Source organism: Vanellus vanellus (assembly GCF_965231255.1).
Source record: "Vanellus vanellus genome assembly, chromosome: 1".
NCBI lineage: Eukaryota > Metazoa > Chordata > Aves > Charadriiformes > Charadriidae > Vanellus > Vanellus vanellus.
Genome location: NC_138905.1, coordinates 95,059,913 through 95,082,564, shown reverse-complemented (window position 1 = coordinate 95,082,564; position 22,652 = coordinate 95,059,913). Strand labels below are relative to the sequence as shown.

At 42.2% G+C, this 22,652-nt stretch overlaps 1 protein-coding gene across 1 annotated transcript in view; it reads right to left on the bottom strand.

Annotated features, from left to right (window-relative positions):
• The window catches only part of DPT (dermatopontin), a 28,001-nt gene extending 5,611 nt beyond the window's left edge, over positions 1-22,390 (bottom strand). Inside the window, exons 1-3 of the mRNA XM_082499543.1 lie at positions 22,073-22,390; positions 12,310-12,435; positions 1,450-1,557 (exon numbers count right to left, since the gene is read on the bottom strand). Coding sequence (XP_082355669.1) covers positions 1,450-1,557; positions 12,310-12,435; positions 22,073-22,371 — 533 coding nt within the window. The 5' untranslated portion in view covers positions 22,372-22,390. The remainder of the gene's footprint in view (positions 1-1,449; positions 1,558-12,309; positions 12,436-22,072) is intronic.
• Positions 22,391-22,652: the final 262 nt, after the last annotated feature.

Below are 22,652 nucleotides of genomic sequence, written 5' to 3'. Positions count from 1 at the left end.
AGACAGAAATCTGCTCAGAGGCATCGTTTACCTCAACTGCTCTGTTTTCCAGGCTCATCCTTGTGATTCCTGGCTTTACCCTGGTCCACGTCCGATGGAGGCTGGAATCTAGCTGCAAGGAAGCGCACTGTCTGCATTATCTCCCCTACTCTCTGCCATGGCCATGAGGAACAAGGTTTAAGAGTAGCACTGGGGAATATTTAAGAGAAAAAACCCAGAAGAGGGGTGTCCCTTGCAACCTTGTAAATTCTTTATCCAAAGGGATAAATAGATACTTTTGAGACAATTAACTGTGACAGTTACGTTTCTGCTTGTGGGAATAATTTGCAGACATGCCTTCCATTTGTTAATAAACAGGCTAATGAATTTTAGCCAGAAAATGATAATTATGGACCTGCAGCAGTCTGACAGTGTGTTACCATTTCTGGGAAGGTCTTCTTACTTCAGGTAATCTTTTGGCTGAGGGGATCCCTAGTGAAGTCCGGCAAGCTGGGATCGTCACAGTGGCAAAAGCACCTCAGCTCCTTTGAGCGTTATTAGAGGCAGCTTGAAATGCTGCAATGTTTAAACTCCTCCTTCTCTCTTCTCTCTTCCCGTCCCCTGTAGCCAGTTTTGGCAATGATAGGCCAGTGCAGTACACCTTGCCTTGCTGGCTGTGCTGTGTTTGATAACAAATGCTTTAATATACTGTGCTGAGGTGTCTGATAAAAAACATCAGCAAAGAAATAACTCACAGTTGATGTATTAGAGGTCAGCTCAAGAGGAAAGAATTCAGATCCAACTACAACTTTGCTAGCTGTAGGGCCTCATAGGGCCTGGTCAAGTAATGACCAGGACCGATCAAGGAAATGTAGTGAACTAATTTTCTGGAAAGGCATCAATGTGCACTGCATTGCCTTAACTCCTGGTGTGGCCTCAAATCTGTCAGAATTGTGTTGCAATGGTTTGGGCAGTTTACAGCATTGAGATTGCAGTTTGTATGGTCTTATCTTTGCATGCTGGCAGATTCCCCACTTCTCTGCAAGGAAAAGTGGGCCAAAATAAGTCCCTCAGCCCCTGAAAGAACAGGGTGTTCCAGGCTGAGTTTTTCTGGGTTAGACAGATAAAAGATGCTCCAGCTAGAGATAGGTGAGAAACAAAATTGAAGATTTGTTAAGCTTTATGGAGTTCAGGTTTAGCCAAGCCTACCATTGCTATATTTTTCACTACTCAGACAGACGTGGCAAATGATCCTCTTGTGCATGAAGATGCCCTTTTCCTGATACACCACCCTGGACAATTAGCCACACGCACAGTGAACTGTGGTCCTCAGAAGTACCAGCCTGATGCTGAGTACCACAGCAGATGATGTGTAGCCATACAGTATTTGGGAGAAATAGAAAAGGAAAACCTGTTTTGTTTGTTTTGTTTTGTTTTTTTAATTCCTAGTGAAACAGATGAAAAGCAAACCTGTCCACAGCAGAGAAAGTTGTGGTTGCCCCACGGATGTAATGGTCATAAGTGTACATCATCATGTCCATGTCTTCTCCATAGTGTCCCGGATATTCTGTTGTTAACCTTTACATTAAGGAAAAAGAAGATAAAATAATTTACCATCTTACAGAAAAGTCCAGTTGACTGAATGCAACTCAAGTAGTAGATTTTTCCTGTTTCTGTGAATGTTCTTGTTTCTTAATAGCACCACAAGATGCAGGCTGACCTATAAGACTGCATTTCTCTTCTACACAACTAATTGATGTAGCTATTTGAGTAAATTTCAGTAAGTTTAGAACTGTTAAGAGCAAGTTGGAGTATTATATGTATATACATCTGCAACTCTGGGATGAAAGCAGCCTGAACAAGAGTGTAAAGCTTGTCTACTACTTCTGCGTTTATTGCAGAGATTTGCTCCGGCCCCTTGTCAGTCTGTTTGGTTTGCTGCTGTAGAGTTCTGTAAATGTTGCCAAGTCAAATAGCCACAAGCATTTATCCATTTATGAATTATATTGAATGAATGTACCAATTAATTCATTCCTCTTTGTTTTTTCCACTTGCTGCCTAGTTTAAATGTAAAAATATTGGCCTGGACAATATTTGTGCAGTCTGTTTTCTCTAAGAAGCTCAAAGTGCTTCTGCACTTATTAATCAAATTGTGGTTACTGCTTTCCTGGGAAATAGGCAAGTAATACTGTACTTAGTTTTACAGACATTTGGCAGATAATGAACAGATGCCGGAAGGGGCTGGGACCTTGACCAGTACTTTATGTCACCATTATGTTAGAGGTCAGGAATGGAAACCTGGCACTCAGTCTTTCCCTGTATTACACCATTTTATGTGGGAGTTGCCAGTGAGCTTCACTACGAAGCGGCACAGGGAAGAATTGGTTCCCTGTAAGGGAGATGCTGGCCCCATAGAATGAACGTCTCAACTCCTATTGAGACTAACAGGGTTAAGGTACCTTTACAGAAATCCTGACAACAGTTTTTCTGACTTAATTCAGCCCAGCAGCAGTACTTGAACGATGCCTGAAGGTGATCCTAGCACATCCCAGCCAAACACTCAAGTGCACATTTACATTTTGTTAAATCCGTGGGGGTTGAGCACAAGCTTAAATATTTGACTCACTAGGAATATAATTATTGGGATAGATTTAAGATTTTAAAATGAGATGCTTTGAGGTTATTTGGAGCCCAAACCAGTAACTGTTGGAATACTCAAAATTCCTAATAAATCATTATTCCTTGACAGATCAAAAATGGGACTGAGTGTGAAACTCAAGCATGGCCTTATAAGATCCCTAAGTCTCAACAGTCAACTTCTTTGAACACATCTTGTTCTTGTGCCTCCTGTCCTTTGGCCATGGTAATCATCAAGCAAATTACTAGTGTAGGAACACCCATGCCCAAGTGGTTTTGAGAGGCAGAAGATCAGGCCTTGTCACAGCATCTGTTGTCAGAGCTCTGACCAAGCGCCCATGGATTTGCAGATCCTTCACAGTGCTGTGCTGATGGTAAGAAAAGAACAGCAGTATTTCACAGGTCATGCAGACAGCTGGTTCAGGCTAGGAGAAACAGAAAAAAACATGTACACTGGCAGTTGTTAGGATGGATAAATAGGTAGAGTCATCAGTATGCTCTGCAAGTGGGAAAATTAGAGCCACAGTTTTCAGTCCAGCCCCTATGAAAGTCCAAAAAGATACCACTATGGATTTTAAGGGAACTATCTCTGACCCAGACAAAGAGAATACATACAAATACTACAAAAAGCTGTTTCTCATGGCTTCTCACCAGTTAGCTGATGGTTTTTCCTAGACCAAAGATCACGAGCTGAATGTGTGTCTGTCAAACCATGGCAAACCTAATTTATCTGTTACTTTGATTGAAGGCTGATGTTATCAATTTTTCTTTCAGGACATCTCTCCTTGTGCTCCCAAATATATATTTATTTGTCATTGTCAGACAGTTTACAGCCCAGATTGTAATACTTTTTTGCCTAGACAATTTATGACTTGAATCTCTAATAGATCTTTATGGCCCCATAAAAGAGCCTTAACCTGAGCATAGGCTGGTTCTTCAGCATAGCCAACTTGCTGAAAGCCCTCCAGTTTGCAAAGAGATGCTTTCAGGGCCCTGAACTCCATGCTCAGAGCTGTAATGAGAGCTGATCTCTGCTTCCTGGTCTGTGTTTTATCCATTTTCTTTACACAGAAATCAAGGCCTTGAGGAGGACTTTTCTGCATGCTTGAGTCTCCCATCAGTGAGGCCATGGATCTGAATCTGGGAACTTGAGAGTATTTCTGGATCCATAGCCAGAGGCCAAGAGAAACTGGGGCTACATCTATGCTAGTAAATTAATCAAGACCAGAGAATGTTTCTGGGCACTGTAACTTGATTGCCTAGACGTGTAAATTATTAGAACAATCCCTGGGACAGTTTTAGCCCAGACCAACTAGCACAGTCTCAGCAGATACCTCAAAGACACAGTTTGTGAGTTAGCAGGTAGGTAGGTACCATTCCTAACAGGCAGAATGTGGACACCCTGTTTTGGAGGGTAAGAAATTTTAATAGTGCAGTTGCTTCTTCCGCTAGAGGAGAGTCCCCATGTTTAATTTACTGATTTGTAGCCTGAGTATCCGATAGCGCATCTTTGAAGATTCCTGGGCCACAGTAGGTTTTTAAAACATGTGGCATGAAAACTAGCTGTGGACCAGGATTTCATTTTGCATCGCCCCCATCACCTCCAGGGTTTGGGGTTTTTTTTGGCTATTATTATGAGAAAACACCAAGGCGTGTGTTTATATATGTTCCACCAAATGTGTTTCATAACATCTGTTTGGCATTCAGCAAGGAAAATGTTCTGTAATCTTGACCAGCAGTATGTGCTGGACAGACGAGACTGCAAAATACAAGGTTAAAAAGCTGCTTTCAGCTCTACTCAGAGATAGAACTGAGAGTCAGTTCTTTGAACTTTTTTCATGAGCCTTACAGTTGAAAAGTAAATCTGACGACAAGCTCCTGAATTACTGTGAAGGGTCTCACAGACCTTTTGCAGAAGCAGGCAGTGTTATTCTGAAGTGAATGGATGCAGTAGGGAGCCTTCATTTAACTTCCCTCTCTTTTCTTTCTGCTTGCTGTCATCTCTCCCTCCCTCTCTACTAAGTTCTTCACATTACCATTCAGCCTCTTAAGGCTCCTCTGCTAAGAAATGTTCGAAAAGCCAATATATGTAATTACCGAAAGTAAGTGATATGGGGACTTGAGCTGCTCTGAAGTTTGTCTTGTTACATAGACAGATGCCTGCTGACTCCTTTTGTTCTGGAGAGAAAAATTATAAATAGTGCTATGACAACAGTGTTCAAGTTCACTTGGGTCTGTGTGGTCTGTCTGTCTGGTTCAGTTCTGTTTGATGTTGGCTGTACTCATTTATGAAACTGTTCCCTTAAGCCCATGCATCTCAAGGTCATCTGGGTTGCCCTGTATGCTTTAAAAGGAAATGCATTTGGTTGTCCGTATAGCCAGGCTCTGTGGTTTTACCCAGCCCTTCTCTATTATCCCTGTTTCAGGAATCCTGGGGATAAGTCACACAAAATGTATCTGCACTGAGAGATGCTCTAGTGGCTAATGCATAGGGATATTCAATACTTGCTTTTCTCATCATGAAGGGGAGAAAGTTCATTTATCTCAGCCATTAAGGCTCTTCTCAAAGTGGTCTGCCCAGCATGGGATGGTGGTTCCCTCATCGTTTGTTGTAGCTTGGTGCGTAACCTTATTGTCAAGTGCTTAACTGAAATTATTAAGTGTTTTACTCTCTAATGCTTATCAACTGTGTATCCACTGTGAACCACCTACCAGGCCCCTACAGACAGGTAGTTTGTTTACAAATGCGGTAGCGTAAGTAAGCCACATGTGGCAGTGTATGGTTTATACCCAAGAAGAGTCATGAAAGAAGTGAGAGAGACTTTTTGTTCTAGTTGGTGAGGGTTTGCCTGCCCGTGGGAGTCCGGACTCCCAAGGAGTCCAAGCCCAAGGGCAAGACCCATTGGGGAAGAGCTATCCACAGTGACCCGCCTGAGGCCCTGTAAGCACTTCTGGCCTTGACCTCTTAGCAAAGACAACAGGGCTGGGGGAGCAGTGAGAAGCTTGGGAATTGCCAAGTGCTGAGACAAAGTTGCTGCTGCTGTTTGGGGTGATCTAAGGCCTCTAGGATCAAGCTGTGGTGCTTCTGGTGCCTGAGAGGGTACGTGAGGGAAAGCCCTAGAAGAAAGGCTTGCAAAGCAGCTGTGAGAAGACCAATTTTATACTGATTGTTGGACCGAGGCACTGAGTAATTTGGTGCCAGATGAACCCTGAGGAGGCAGAGGATCTGTTTAGGGGCTAGCAGGGTGCATTTAGTGGGGTTGTTTACTAAACCCAGACATGCACATAGGTGTTCAGCTTGGGGAAGGACTCATAGGTGAGAAAACACTAATGTGAGATCTTTAGCAAGTGGTAGTCTTTTCAGTCCATATGATCTATTGGAAAGAATTAATACAGAAAACAGGAATTCTGCTTCGGCTTTGCAAATCCTCTCCAGGTTAGTATCAAGTGTGTGATGTCTGGACACAAGAGACTTGGAGCATTAGTTGCATTGTCGAGAGAAGAGAAAGCAGGTAGTTCTACGTTAAAGAATGGGAAAGAAAAGCTTATGAGAAGGGATGTAAGTGTTTTGGCATGTATGGGGGAGAGCAGGAAAACCTGACAAAAAAGTATTTTTATAATGAGTTTTTTAGCTGGTAGAGTTGATGGTTTATCTTCTGACTGTTTTGCATCGCCCCACCTATCCCTACATTTTTCTAATGTACTTTACTATAATCCTATAAATACTGCTCAGAGCAGGAAATGTATTGAAAAAGGGCATTAAATCTTTAACAGGATTACTCTTGTTGACTTTTTAGTCTGAAAGTAGTAATGTTGTTTATTTTCCATGGTGAAGAATTACTGTTAGAGATTAATAGAAAACACAGTTACTCCTTTAGCAACTGAGAAGAATGTTTTATACTAATCTACAGTGATCCCTAGCACACTTTTAACAATTGACTTCAGAAATAGTTATCATAAGTCTGTTTTTTACTGATAAGATGGAGTCACACCAATGGCCTTATTAGTATTGTACAGCCCTCCCCTTAGAGAAGCAGATGGGAACTGTGGGTATGCCTCGCCTTCAGATGTCAAGCAGACAAAAGAAATGAGTCTTTTAAAATACCAAAGACAGTCAGTGGTGGAGCTGGTGCTTTCTGCTTCAACTGTTGAACATACTTATTCCCTGCTAATAAGTATGTTGTTTTGGAGTGCCTTACACTTTGCACTTCTTGTGCAACTACAGAGCTAACAAATGAATGTCTCCTCTTTAACCTTCATTTTCCTCTTCGCTGCTGAACTCTTCCTCTAACAATGCCACAGCCAAAAGAAGGAGCTGTTCCATTTCAAGAGGAAAACATAAGATTTGACATTGATTTTCTGACCTTTGAGGACAAGGAATGTCCCCTGAATGGCCTTACTGTTTTAGGTGTTATTTACAAGGTGCTTCAAGAATATGTCTCTCCTGAAAGAGAATTTTCTTTCAAGAACCATGAGCCTGCATGTTACATTCAGTCAACATGGGGATTATATGCTCTTTAATCAATTTCAATTCTTCCTCCAGCTGGAAGACAGCGGGCATCTCCTTTTGAGAAGCAAACTATGTTGAAAAGCCAAAAAAGGTCTTAGTAAACGGTCTACAGAAATTCCTGCCAATGCTCCCAGTATAGGCTGCTGGGCTGCCAGGGAACTAGAGGTGTCCTGCTCTAGAGATGAGGAGTTCTCTCATGTGGCCATCGCACGTGCGTTTCGGGATTGAGTTCAGGCTCCAGGCTCTGAGATCATAGATTCACCTAGACACATCGCTGCCCTTCTGTTTCCACTCTGTCATATTGAAAACCACAAACTCTCACAGGGCTGAGGAACCATGAGGACAAGACAGTGGGATCACGGTTCTTCGTGGAGACCTACAGGAGCTAGTGCAATACAGTTACGAGCAGCAGTAGAGAGCTTAGGGCACCTTATGCCTGTTCCTCAAGACAGACGTGTCTGAAATAATATTCACCAGTTTTCCAATGTTAAGCAAATGTGTTTCTCCTGAGATGTCTCTGGAAGATGGTCCTGGAGATTGAATTGTAAGCTTTGTATTTGCTGGGGTATAAAAAAAATAAATCAGTTAAATAGCTTTTTTTAAAAAAAGGAAGGGGTTGGGGGGATGTCAATTGGGTTGCCCAGAAGTGCGTGTTTCCACCACAGCTATTCTGAGTTCACCTCCTGGATATATATCTCTGCTGTTGGTAATCTCTGAGAAACCTGCATAGTATCTCATCAGGTTTAATATGTCTTTGGTGGCAGAAAACAAATAAGTTCTTTAAGCCCCATAACTCTTGGAAAATGTAATTGTTGCCTGGACAATGTTACTGTGACAGAGAGCGGCAACAGCGCCAGACAGACCTTCTGGCACTTGGACTGCTGGTTGTTTGGATAAGGGAAACAGGCATAAACAGTCTGTGCAGACTTGGGGCTGCTCTGTGACATGTGTTTGCTTTTGAGAGTATGGAGTCAAGCTTTCAATTTCCTGGCAAAGAGGGAAATCTGAGCTGTAATGGGACGAGTTAATAACACTGTCTCTGCATCTGTGATGGATTTGCTTCCTTTATGGTTTGAATCGGCGCACAGTTTATTTTACTGTGGTAGCATTCCCTAGCCAGGTAAAATAATGGGCGCTTTTCTGCCTCCTGTGAGGAACGTTAATTATTTTCAGTATGGTAAAAATGTGCAGAATTCATGACAAGACTTGGCATGGTGAAGAAGGAAACAAAGTACTTGTAAAAAAAATTAAAAATAGCAAGTGCAAAACTATGAGACTGGAAAAGATTAGTATATTTATTTGCAGTATGGGCTTACTGTACAGGTAAACTGCAAATTAATGGTGAGAAGACGAGCTGTGAAACAGAACTGTTGGACTCTAAGGGAAGGGATATAGATGCTACCAGGCAAAGTCCTTAAGCAGATATTTGGCTTTAACCATGTTCTTAAGTTAAGCAAAGTGTTTAAGTGTGGGTTTCAGTCAGCATGATGGTGTCATAAATTAGTATTCCAGTAAGTATTAGCAGGACTCAAAAAACACAGGAATGTTTCAGCTGTAAAAACCAGGTCAAACTCTAACAAACCATTTGCATGGCTCCTATACATGGGGAAAACCTGTCCTTATTCATTGTAGGGAAGACCAGCTCACTTCAGGAGGAAGGTAGTACTGAAGAAGAGCCAAGAGAAGCCGTGCATAAAGATCAGCTGTCTTACTGCTTTTATGTTTGCCAGAGAGCCCTGTAGAGAGACAATTGGAGGAGGAAGGGATCAAATACCCAAGGTGAGAGCTAATTTAAAACAAAGAGTTTTGTTATGCCTCACTATTATCAGTTTTCTTAAAAATGCCTTTCTGCCCATATTGGGTTTCATAATGAAGGATTCATGGCACATTAAAATTCAGGGCTGCTGAGAAATTCTGCAATGTGGATTGTCTTTGAATATGGATTTTCCTATGTGTCATGCATGATCCATGAGGCACCACAGTCGTTACATATTTTCCTGGTATTACTTTCCTACGTAGCCATGTAGTAATAGAAGCCTTTACATGAAATTAAGCTGCTTCAGCCAAGACATAGGAGTCAGCAGCATGTTAATAGCTATTTCTCCACAGATAGTTTATTGACAACTAGTTACTGGAACAGAATAAATACCATTACAGGTTGGGGCAGAAACTGTAATGAATAATGATATGTATAAGCACGCACATTTTTATTGTGTCTTATATGCATATACATTTTGAGGTCCTACCCTTGGTAGCCCAGAATTGCTTTGCAGATCGTTTGGAAAACAGAGTCTCTCTGTCAAATGCATCTTAAATAGAATCCAAGATACAGACCAGAAGTGTGATGTGTGACAAAAGTTTTTTGACAATAACTTGGAAATGCTAATGGAAGTGAAGTTGTGAGTGAGATCTCCTGGGCTTAGGAAATGGGAAGTTTAGTGGCTGTACACTGAAGTTTAACAGTTCAGACAAGTCACATCTGTAGTAGTAAAAGTGGGTTCAAGGGATGGGGTTTCACGCTACCACATTGCAGTTGATGTTGTTTATATCTCAGCATAACAACTAGCACTTTCCCAGACACTGTCTAGGCAGGGTAAAGGGAATAAAACAGAAAAGAAACCATTCCCAGCAGACAATAGACAGATCACTGTTCTGGAGAGGAGAGAGAGTTTTGCTGGATGGTGCGGGCCCTGCAGCAGAGGGGTCCTCATATTTGGGACTGCAGGATGACTTTGGTGGAAAGGGACTTGAAGAGGTCTCTGGCACAGCCCCCTGCACAAAGCAGGATCAGCCATGAAGTCAAACCAGGCTGCTCAGGGCTTTATTCAGTCGAGTCTTGACAACCTCCAAGGATGGAGCCTGCATAGCTTCACCAGGCAACCTGCTCTACTGCCTCACTGTACTCATAGTGGAAAAGGTTTTCCTTATAACTCTCTGAACAGCAGTCTTCCTGTCAAGTGTATCAGTTGTGTCCCCCGCCCCCATTTTGGTGTCATATGCAAACTTGGTGAGAGTGTGCTCTTTTGCCTCCTCCAAGTCATTTAAAGGTGTTAAGCAGGACGGGTCCAGGGTAGACCATAAGTCACAGTGCTCTGCTCGTAATGGGCACCTGGGCAGAGTATCACCCTTTAACCACTACCCTCTGAGCCTGTTAAACCACCAGATTTTTACCCGTCTAGTTGTCTGTTCATCCAGACCATAACATCCTAATTTGGTTAACCATTTGTAGAAGGAGCTTGTATCTACCTTGATAACACCAAAGACAGAATGAGGACTTGAAAAAATTGGAAGGAATACATTGTAAGGGAGCAGTTCAAAGAATAAAGTCAAACAGGGCTCTCAAGTAGAAGAAACTGCATGAAAGACTGTCCAGGGTGAGAGTGGATATGGAAATGTCAGCATAGGCCAGTAGCTTGAACAGAACAAACTGGGCTCCAGGTGGAGTGACTGAGCCTGGTAATAAGGGGTACAAAATGGATTTATAATGAACCCATAATCACAAACTATGCACCAGAAACTTTTCACGAGCCAGGTGACAGGTCTTCCCAGAGGTTTTACAGCTCTCCCCTTCCAGAAAATCATGAGCACAGAGGATTTCTACCCTGCTTAGAAGGAGAAATGCTTCACCTGCCTTTGAAATGCTGTCTTTTCTGCATGGAAAGACAGTAGCATCTGAACTGCACAAGACATTCTTTTCCAAGCATAAAAAATGGAGTATTGTCACTACTGGAAATAGAAGAGCAGTATAGGAGTCCATGTGCAGCTGGGATGGAAATGCAAGACATCAGTAACCCCAAACATTTACATTAGGATTTGCATTGCTCTGAATGCCAATTTGCAAGGCAGGGACAAAGCTGTTCCCAGTTGTAAAGATGACTTCCGAGGGAAGCAGAATTGTCAACAACAAACGAGGTTGGAGAAGATTTCTGTTGTCTCTCTAAAAATACATAACAGTCTTAGAGGAGTAAGAGAAATTAGAGGAACTGCTTGAAAGTTGGAGTGAGTTTCCCTCAGAGGGAAGAGCCTGGGCAGGTATGTAAATAAACACCCAGGCAGAGGACATCCACAGACAGTGTAGGCTGTAAAGGGGGCAGACAAATGTTCAAAGACTTTGTTAGAGTTCCTGTAATTTAAAACATTTTAAAATAATAAGAAACCATTTCTTTTCCTCCTGGCTGCAAGGAGACTGAAGGATGCAAAGCAAGGCACTGCTGTTGTGTTTGGCCAGTAGCCAGCCAGCCAAATAAGATCAAGGGACATGTAAACATTTTGTATGCATCTCCATGGGAAGTTTACTTCAAAGCTGAGTTCTGGAAATGAAGATTCAAGCACAGATTTTTTTTCCCCTATTTTCTTCTTGTTCTTTTTTTTTTTTTTTTTTTTTTTAAAGTGCAGGCAGGTTGTTCTTTGTATCAGTGAGAATAGGTGGATAAATAGCCCTGGAGTGTAAAATCATGATTTCTGTTACACAGAATGGACAGGAGCAGTATGAGCTTTTTCACAGTCTGCTACTGTGCTTGTCTCAATTTAGAGAAGTCACACCTGGGGACACTGGGAAGCTTGGGATGTGGAGCTCGTTTTTCCATAGCCTCTGTGAGGTTGCCAGCACCAGTTGTGATACTGTTTTTTTAGGCTTGGACTGTGATCAGTAGCTCATTTTGACTTTGGTCTTCAAACAGCCTTGAGAGAGGGAGCAAGTTGTGTGCACTGCAAATACAAAAAATCCCAAGTTGTCAGCCGGAGGATATTCTTTCTGAGGTACCTGGCAGTAAGTTCACTCCTGTAAGTCATTGTGGCACAACTGCGTAGCACACAGACACTCCTACTCCTGTAAATCTGCGGGATTTATAGTGGGAGCTATATTACCACCTTTGAAATGTTGTTCCACTTTGGAGACTTCTGTCATGATTTCCAGAACAGCTAGGCTGCTGCTGGCACCCAGGCTTGTTCATTTAGGGCTAGCTACCGCATTGAGCTGTTCAGCATAACTCTGCCCTCGTTCTCTTCCCTTAGCCATGGATCCTCAAGAATCCTGTTAGCAGACTGGAAATAACTTGCTTAGCCCTATAAAACACAGTTAACTTTTTCTCAGACAAGGTTTTTGATGGGCCAAGCGGCCAAAGGCTTTTATAGGAACTGCTGGGGAAAAGACGCTAACAGGTTTGGTTTCTGTTTGAACTCACCAGCATGAATACGGACATCTCCGGCTGTAGCGGCAGCAGTAAAATTGCCATTCACGGTCAAGCACAGATGGAAAATACTGACTCTGGAAACCAGCCACCAGCCCATTGTTTGAGCAGGTTTGATACCTAAGAAAGAGGAGAAAGAAGTGAACACATAATGGAAACAAGATATTAGATTCCCTGATAGTTTCAAGCATTTCTGAAAACAGTATTAAAATTTTTTATTTAGGGTGGAAGGTAAGGTCGTGGCTTTGTATTGAGAAGCAGTGTATGCCCTTGCTGTGTCTTGAGTTACCATTTTGTATAAGAAAGCAGCAGTAGTTAATTGATAATGTCTTAACATTTATGTTGCACTTAAAACTATCTAAACTGTGTTTAAATATTTAATCATTCCAGTATGCTAATCAGGAAAGAAGATTGTTCTGGTGTTGACGTTCTCAACTGTACACATCATGAGACTGACTTCAAAATAGACCATTGATACTTTTATCTTTGACTGTTAGTATTTGAGCATTTGGGGTTCACTGGAGTAATTTTATCAACTGCTTTTCTACAAAAGAAAAGAAGCCTTAGAAACTCTTTTATAAGAGACGTGCAACAATTTATTTTATTTTATTTCTTTCTCAATTACCTGTCTCCAGGAGAAGGCACTCTTAATTCAAAACATTACACACTTCTGATGAAATCATGATTTGATAACAAACACATGAGGAAAACTGAGACTCAGATGTTATGAAATTATAAGACTCACATAAGTTTTATGAGTGGATTTTCAAAAGAAAATTCTGCTGCTTCATGCTCTCTGTGTACTCGGGAATTCTGTCATACCTGTAAATCACTGCCTTCAAGTAGAATAGACATGGTCTCTAAGGGTGCAGATATATGCTTCTCTTTCTGCACACCCTACAAGCATCTGGACACTGATATCCAAAGTAATTCAAGTGCTAATCAGTTTGAATAGCTTGCTTCTTGGAGACTAAAGACGAGGAGAGTGTGAAAACAGACAGCTCATTAACTCAGCTGTTGAGTGCTTATTCTCTCAAGCACCCTCCTAGCCTTATTGTTTCCCTATCGCAGAAAATTATGGGAATTGAGTTTCTTCCATTTCCTTTTCTTTCTTTTGCCTTCAAGGAAAACAGGCGGCCTAGAGCTGTAGGAAAACCTTCCTTGAGATACCATAAAATCAAATATATTGATATATTTGACAGACACTTTCAGAAGTGTCTTTATGATTAGCAAATAACAAAAATTTCCTCTAGTTTCATTCAATAGTTTATTTTAATAAGCCCGGAATTCCCAGAAAGGAAAACACATTGTCTAGCAGAGTTCGGTGTTTGGAAAGTCATTCATTTGTGCATACAGGTGTTAGTGATCGCAAAACATGAGGCTCAAGTGTATGTACGCAAAAGCTGAAAAACTAACCAATTTTGACCAGTGGTGAATTCCTCTTCCTATACTTTCAGCTTCCTCCTTTGAAGCAGGGGTCTCTCCCGTATGTTCCTTCCACCGCGTTCTGTTGTTCAGACATGATTATTTACGTTTGTTTGCATCCCCGCATCTCCCACATTGCTGGGGCCCCACATACTTGCTGTGCTTTGTGGCACTCTTCTGAGGACCTTCAGAGTTAAGCAATGATGGGGACTCCGAGTTGCTATGGTATCACACCAAGTAAGGCAGTTTGGCTCACACTCAGAGGATTTCAGCAGGACTTTGATAGGAAGTTGCTCTGTTTTTTGGCACATAGGCCATGGGAACATATGGCTAAGACTCTGTGTAAACATATTGGATAGCTGCAGAAGATTGGTGTTACCCTGATGGAAGAAAGGTTGATACACAGAAACATAGGGAATGGTTGTACCTGTTGCAAGATGAGCACTTTTGTGCATTAATCTGTGTAAAGTAGAACCAAACTGGTGTCTCTTCATCTTCTTCTGCCTCTTCCCCTTCCCAGTTACGTGCATTTCCACTGCTCAAGTCCTTGTGCCCCTGGGAGATTTTCTAGCTCTTTTGCATAGGTGCAATGATGGGAGCGTTTAGTTCCTCCTTTTCCTTTGCGCTTCCTCTCAGAGGCTCGGCATTTCCCTGCAATTTCCCATACCCACCGATCAGCATCAGATATTCCTGCCCATACTTGTCTTTGTGGGAGGTTCTTCCTTCTCTTTTCTCTCCCCATCTGCTCACATTCAGTTTGGGAAGTCCTGCATCTTTCCCACTCTCTTTCCTCTACAACAGTTTTTATTTTCTTGACACCTCTACTAATACACTCCAGTTTTGATGGAAAGATTGATCTTGAGAGACACATCACTACATCACTGATGGACCCTTCTCTCTATAGTGGATTAAAAAAATCTAGCTAACATAACACTCTCATGTTTACATGTATACATATCTGAGCACCAAACTTTAGCAAGGTTTGTTTATTTTTGATCTTGATTCTGTCTTCTCATGAAAAGTTTGTTTAAAAAATAATATTTGGGTTTGTCTTAAAAACTTAGATGGAGAGTATAACTGAACATAAGTCATGGCTTATAATTAAATTGCCATTTTATTTTAAAAACATTCAAAGTAAAATTTGAAATATACTTTTAAGCTCATGTTTACTTATCCCTCTCTACTTCTGTCTCATACGCACAAAATCCTGCAATCTATTCTTCAAGCTCAATATTGCCTTCAGCGAAAAAAAGATAACAGTGACGCTGAAGAATTTTTCATTATCCCTTGATCTTTCTAATTTTCAAGTCAAACACAGATATTCCTCCAAAATTGAAGAGATGCTCTCAGAAGTTGGAGTGCTTATTTGTGAGCTCGTATAAAATCTTTTCTTCTCTTTCCTTTTCCCAGTAGGTCTCTTTCCTACAAGCAGAAAGCAACACTTCAAGGGAAACAAAAAAACCCCTCCCCACACACCTTTTCAGTTACATGCTCTATGCACTAATCTGAAAATAACACTTAATATGCGAGGATTTCTTCCTTCTCTGTTGAATTCACTACTCCTGTCACAGCAAATCCTGCAAACCAGTTTGGTGAATAAAAACTTTGATTTATGGCCAAGTAAAAAAAATGCCTTTTTCAGTAGACCCACTCTATAGGACTCTTGTTATAGAGGATAATTCAGTATTCAGAATTAATGTCACTGGGTTCTCCTCACTCATGAAATCCTGACATTGTTAAGAAAAGAGAAAGATACCTCTTCGGTGAATGCAGAAGACCGTGAGAAACCAGCTGGGAGTGTGTGGGATTAAACTTGGCGACGGATAGGTTGTTTTTGTTTTTCTACTTGGCTCAAGTTGTGATCCATGAAGAGTTGCCTTTTGGATCTGGTACTGGGAGAAGAGGAGGTGAGCTGGCTGGTAGATGGAGGAGTGGGAAGATTGGTGGTGGTGAGGGTCAGGTGCTGTTGAATGGGAAGTTGCCTTTCCCTTCCCTCATTTACATCTGTTGGAAATGACTGCGGTATTTCACAGAAAGTAAATAAAATAGACAGCCTTAATTTGGGTGGAGTTTTGTGTAGTGAGAGGAATATGCTAGCTGGGACTTTGCACGTCCTGCTGCAATTGCTGTGGAAAGCCTCTCCTTTGCCGAGCCTTCTTCTGATCTGTTTAATGAGTGTTGTACAGCTGCGTTCTGTCACGGTAAGCAACCAAAGTGTGCATCCATGTTATCGATTTAGTTCAGGTCAGGACTACTGCTCTCCGTGTTCGCCAATGAGCATTTATCTGTGAGACCAAACTAGAGCTGGTCTGAAACAAACTCACTCAAAATTCATATGTGGATTTGGGGTCCATGCATGAACTGTTTCACCTTACAGATCCATTTAAATTGTGCCACGTTATTTTCAAACATTGATACAGCCTCAGCGACCAAGTGTGTTACCTCATTGACTCAAAGTTGCCTGCCACACTGCAGACAAATATTGCTTGCAACAGTATAATTGTTTTCAGCAATGGCACAAGTTGTGGTGACACTTCTTAATTATGCCTACATCTTATTTTTGCTCTTTGCTAGACAAAGCCCCAGAGTGTTGTGCCCCATTTAATGCTGGTGCTGTGTTGTAAACCTGTCTCCAAGGCACTCTGTCCCTCAGATACATCAGGAATTAGCCTAAGCAGCGTGTTGTCCTGAGGATGACAACCCAAAGAGGAAGCCTGTTCACTACAAATCCGCCCAGGGAAGCCCAAGTCAAGATGCAGTAAGCAGTGCTGTTAGAGCCTGCATTGAGCTCCTGCCACGCTGACTGGTCACGCTCCCTGAAGCTCTCTGGAAACGTGCAGAGTCTGACACACAGCGCAGTAGTCACTGGGTCATGATGCATTAAGGGTGATTTGTTCCCTATAACAGGGTAACCTGAGAGTGTCATTCTATGTACTTCAAAAATCCTACTGTTTTGTTGTAGACCAGATGGCTCCTGTAAAACTTGCGTTATTAATTACTCTAAAGCCACCTCTCTAGAGCCTGTCACAGCACAATGGATCTATGTATTATGGACACGTTAGACATGGCAAACTGACCCAAGAGAAATAACGCTGTGTGCTGTCGTCTGCAGTCCCCCCTGGAGTGCTTATGGACAGAGGTGGCCTAACCTCATGCAGCCAGTAAGACCACGGTTCAAGTGTGGGAGGCATTTTTTAATGGGTCATTAGATACGCCGTTTTCCTGGAGTGTTGTTTAACCAAAACCTGCTACCTTCAGTATCCAAAACTTAATTTCCTTTTGGTACAGCTGTGGAGGGGAGGCCCTGTCCTGCTCTCCTGAGTTATTTTTGTGGAGTTTCCTCCTCTGTGTAGTTTGGATAGTCTCATGATGAAAGCTAATAAAATGGCCAGTCTGTTACAGATGAGTAGGGAGAGATAAGTGGCTGAGAGCAGGCTCAGGACATTTGAAGCACTGGTACTCAGATGAAGGGAATGACATTTCCATATTTGGTTAGGCCGTCCCAGTCTCCAATGGCCACTTCTACAAGGAGTCTCTACTATCTGTTATGGGGTGGTGAGACGTGTTGTTGTGACTTTCACATGCCAAAGGCAAGCTCACTATCATCTTCAGCTATCTTTTTCTTTCATTTATGGGCCAGTGATGACTTACTTTCTCCTCGCTGCCCAAAGGGAAGGCAAGGCCCTAATCACCCCGTTGATTTCTTCCCGCCAGATGCTGATGAGGCCTCCCTATCTACAGAAACACCCCCCTTCTCCTCAGATGCTCCCACTAGACTTAGTTGGTTGCAGCTGTGCTAAGAGCTTGTAGCACTATCCCTTTAACATAAACCTAGGGCTTTGAAGAAAATTAACTTGTTTGCGTAGATAGCACAAATGGGAATATTTTGAAAGGGCAGCTTGATTACTGGGTTTGGGTAATACAGTCTCAGATTTGAGACTTGGGATTGGTGAGAGACTGAGAACAACAACAGTTCCTTGCAGATGTACCGGGGTGTGCTGCCAGCGCCTGAACAGGAGGCTCCTGCAGACGCTTCCTTTGCTCATGAGTCTGTCTTTGTGCCCAGTTTGTGGGAAACAGGATTGTGTGCCTGCTTAAAGGATCTGTCTGTGTGTATTTGTGCACTTAAAGAGAAGGCAGAGGAGAGTGAGAATGGGAGTGGGGAGGGAGAATCTAGATATTTGTTTTTTCCAAGTCCCATCCACTTTCTCAGAAGTCTAAACAAGGAAAAGAGTCAATAAACGGGCATTAAACGGCACTCGGCTGGAAATGTTTCTGCTTTGTGCCTTATGGGTAACTGGGAATATATTGGGGATGCAGCATGGTTCCGTCTGTATTAGGTGGTGTAAAACAAACATTTTCTCCTGGAAAGAAGAGTTGCTTGTCTTTCACTTGCAAGCTTTTGTTCATTTGTTTGTTTGATCCCCGTCCTTTGGTACTTTCAGGCAAGAAAAATAGTTTTTTCTTGAGTACCTTGTTCAAAGACTGGTCTGTAGAGACACCTCTAGTATTCAGCGAAGTGTGAAGTGCACTCACCTGCAATCACACAGACCTTACCTTTTCTTAGGTGGTGAAATATTTACCCAAAGTCAAACTTCCTTCAGTACAAATGGAGCTAAAAACATAAGCTTTATTCTGTCTGAAAAGGTAGGATTCCTTGAGATATCACAACATATAAATAATTAGGAGGAGTGTGTAGAATCAGGGGATGTCCTGAAGACTTATCCCTGTTCCAGACATGAGTATTTCCAAATCATCCAGGAACAAATATTGCTCCCAGTATTGAACAGCATCTTGGTTAGCAGATAGCCTTTGCAGAGGCAGTAGGGCCAGCAGTAAGGTGTTTGAACAGATTCAGCAAAGCCTTTGTACATGTACATAATGTTAAATATATACACAGATTAATGAAGTTGAGAAGGCATCACTGATCATCTCATCCAATCTCTTGCAAAATTTTCTCTTATGAGTCTTATAACATGTTCGCAGGTTTCTTATGTCCATTCAGCAAAACATAAAAGAACATGCTGTCTTCAGAAATGCACATACGCATATGCTTAACTTCAGGGATGCATTTATTAAATGAAGCGCTTATAGTTAGATGTATTCTGAAATGCCAGTAGGTAATTCTAGGCAACTGTCAGAGGTAATTGGTCTTCATGAGTCTGCTTCTGGAGAGACATGGGATACCCCAGAGGGCAGTTTTTAGAGTACCTATTTCTCTCCATTGACTCTGGAAGGGGGCAGAGGTTGTAAATTATGCATCGTGATTAGATGCCTAATGTGGATCTGTTATTGGCCTCTTCCTGTTGAATAATTTTGTCATATCTATAAGATGCAAAGTCTTTCAAGTTTAATCTTAGAACTCCATATAATACCTAGTGTTAGTGTAGGAAGCACACTTACCTAAACCAGTTCTGCCAGTGGTTACTTGCTGCCCTCCAGTCCCCCCCAACTCTCCCATTCCCATGGTCCCCTCATCCATTTCTGCCATTTCCCCCCTAGTGCTAATGGCCAAAGAAAATAATGAGTTAGAGACTCTTTCTTCTCTCTACTTTATATTCCCACTTCATTTGCTCTCTCAAACTTTTCCTGGTTTGTTGTCTTTTCTAAAGAAAGCTCTCTAGGGTTTGTCTCTGTTGTGCAGCTGCACAACAGTCAGGAATGGTGATTTGTGTAATGCCGTAGACATCATTTGTCAACAAGAGGTCACTTTGTGGTGTTTCTACCAGACTACAGTTTCTGGGACATGGCCGAGAAACTGGAGGGAATTCAGAGGAGACCTGCTTGCTTAGGAGTGTTGGAATGTAAAACTTCCAAAGGAAAACTAGAGGAACGGAGACGTGTTCAGCCTGAAATCAAAAGCATGGGTGAAGGTGTGCAGGTAGGGAAAGCCATAGCTGCTACCTATTAATACGTTAAAGAGATTTTACAAAGGATGCGGTGTGCTTGTTTTCATTACCCAGTGAAGGTAGAGCAAGGAATAAAAAGCCTCAATTACAGCAGAGAAAATGTAGCTTACATTTTAGGAAAAACTTGGCAGCTTTGTAGTTACTGGTGGTACAAGGCATTGAAGCTCCCTGGATGTGATGTGCACGGTGATACAAAGTACTCCGTGAGGCAGAGCCAAAGAAGGAATATTAAAGTCCATCCTACAAGGATGGGGAATGGACTACCGAGTCCAGCAGAGTGCTGTGTCAGCTGACATGAGGATGATGTATTGCTCACCAACAGATTGGTTCATTAGGAGATCAGCAGGGAAACAGAGGTGGCCAAACAGGAACTAGCGGTACAGATTGTGACTCATATTTGTGGTCCCACTTGATTACTGAGTGAATCTCTTTAGAATTGGGGATGGCTCCAAATAGCACTGAGCTGGGCGTGGGAGAGAGAGAGAAAAGAGAGGCAGCTAATGAGGCTGTCAAGAGAGAAGGTGTGGGATTGTCAAAGACCCCACAGGCTACAGCTGTGCTGCCACATTAATTTGAGGTTTGAGTCTGCACTCAGAGACTCCGAGGTGTCTGCCTGCTGGGCCACACTTTCACTCCAGTCTGGGATGAGTCTGCTGGGTTCCTGGGCAGCAGCGTCTGGGCACAGTGAGGGATGTGCTGGTTTACAGCAAGCCTCTCTCCATGAGGCACTGTTAGTGCAACCAGCTCAGCCCTGGGTGCAGAAAACTGCAGAAGACAAACAGGCACAGCTAGCTAAGATGTATGGAAATAGCTCAAGTAATTAGGAGCACAAATTTGCCTTTGCAAAGGGGTATGCGTTCCCTAATCACTTTGGTGTATTCCTCTATCCCCCAAAAAATAGATAGAAGAAAGAAAGAGGAAGATCTATGCAGAGAAGACAGATAGATGTAAGGATGTTGGACTGGAAAGGTGAGCTGGGGAAGAAATAACTAAAATAACTCCAAAAGCTAGGAGAATGAAACAGAGTTAAACACATTAAAGAGAAAAATATTTGGAGATGATGATGATGAATGTGGCCCCATGGTTAGATAACAGAAGACAACGTTCTGTATAGACTTACACAGCATCCTGTTTCTGAGACGTGAACTTGAGCAATTGCTGCCAGGGATTTTTAGAAAGAGGATAATAATTTTATTTTGAACAATAGAAAGGTCTAATTCAAAATTACTATGCAATAAGTAGAAATGGCATCAATTTATGAAAAATGAAGCAATCCAGTATTATCACAGTATCTTCTTTCTGCCTGTTTTGCAGTCCTCCCCCTTTCTTTTCAGTTCTTATTCCAAAATTAAGTATAGGGTCAATCTTTTTCTCCTTAGCAATTGCATCAGCCATAAGAATGTATCACGTGGTAAGTGAAAGAGTATGAATAATTCAGAAGAAAATTTTGAATCATTTAAAAAGCAGAAGCTTCACATTTCATTGTTAACCTATTCCCATATAATGTGAAATCTACAAAAATCACGTTGCAATTTCTGGAGAAAAAACATTGCAAGTCATTGAAAATATTCTTGCATTCTATTAATTCTATCCAAAGAATATTTCAAACTCAGAGTTTTCCAAAACTGTGTTTCATGTTTCATGAAAAAAATCAGAAGATAATTAAATATTGAGTATGTGCTGCCTAAACAGGAAACACCATACGTATTTCCAGCAATTATTGTGGCCATAAAATGTAATCACCTTTGCCTCTAAGGTTGATGGAAAATGTACCACTTAGTTAACCAAAACTGACTGTATTAGGGAATTAACATGATCTTTTGCTATCATTATCATGGATATATATGCCACCATCATTGCTCGTTAGTGTGGATTTTTGGCTCCTGTAATATCAGCATGACTAGAAAACAGCCTTTGACTGGGCCTAAGCCAAAAAGCTTAGCAACAAAAACACAAAGAGAAAAGCCAGTTCAATACAGCGAAGATAAGAGCAGGAGATCAGAGTGAGGAGTTTTACAATTTGTTCCCCAGTTTAGTTACTGATTCGTTGTGTGGCCTTTCAAGAGGGACTTTATTCTCTCCTGACTGAAGGCTCATGCCTCATTTTCCTCATCCGTGAAACAACAATAGCAAGACCAAATCACTTTGCAGCTGTGGTTGTGAGTGACCAAACGACACAGCATTTCTAAAGCACACAGAGACCCTCCAGCAAGAAATTGCTACAGGGAAGGCAAATGCGATGTTGATCACCTCACATGCATGCATCATGATTAATGAGTCTCAGGCAGCTGTTCAGGGCAGTGAAGCTGCTGGTTATGATGACATTAATATGCATTCGTGTTGCTCTGACAGCAGTATTAGCACCCGCATCCCACAGGGGGTATCAGGGCTGCGCCCTCCAGGGATGGTTGGGGGTATCCTACCATTCAGTTCCTGCCCTGTTGATCTCTTCCCACCAGCACTCTGTCGGCTCACCGAGGCTCTGGGCTGCCGGCATGCAGGCGTAGTTCCACAGTCTGTCGGAACCTTCCTTCTTGCTGAAAACACTCCTGACGGCCACAATCACCTGCCCATGCGGGCACTGGAAGTTGAAACCCTGGCGGTACACGTTAACCCATTCATCATTATCTCCATAGTTATAGGGGCCATAGTAATAGTCACCATACTGGCCCCATGCCACGGTCACCAGAGGCAGGAATACACAGAGAAGGATGAGGTCCATCCTGAGGATGTTCCTGGCTTAGAAATGCCCCACTGGTTTGTTGGGCTGGCCCTTTTATACCGCCTCTAACATTTGGCTTCCAGATGTTATGCTTCCAGATCCAAGTGCAATGTGTCATTGCTTAGCAAACCTTCTCTGAGTTACAGACACGTCCAATTACTTTTAAGGTGGAATTCTGCAAGTACAGCAAGTTTGCAGGCCATAAGAGCAGGGTCTTCCCACCACCACAACCCATCTGTGATCCCTTGCTGCAGAGCTACTGTATTGAGCAAGATACACAG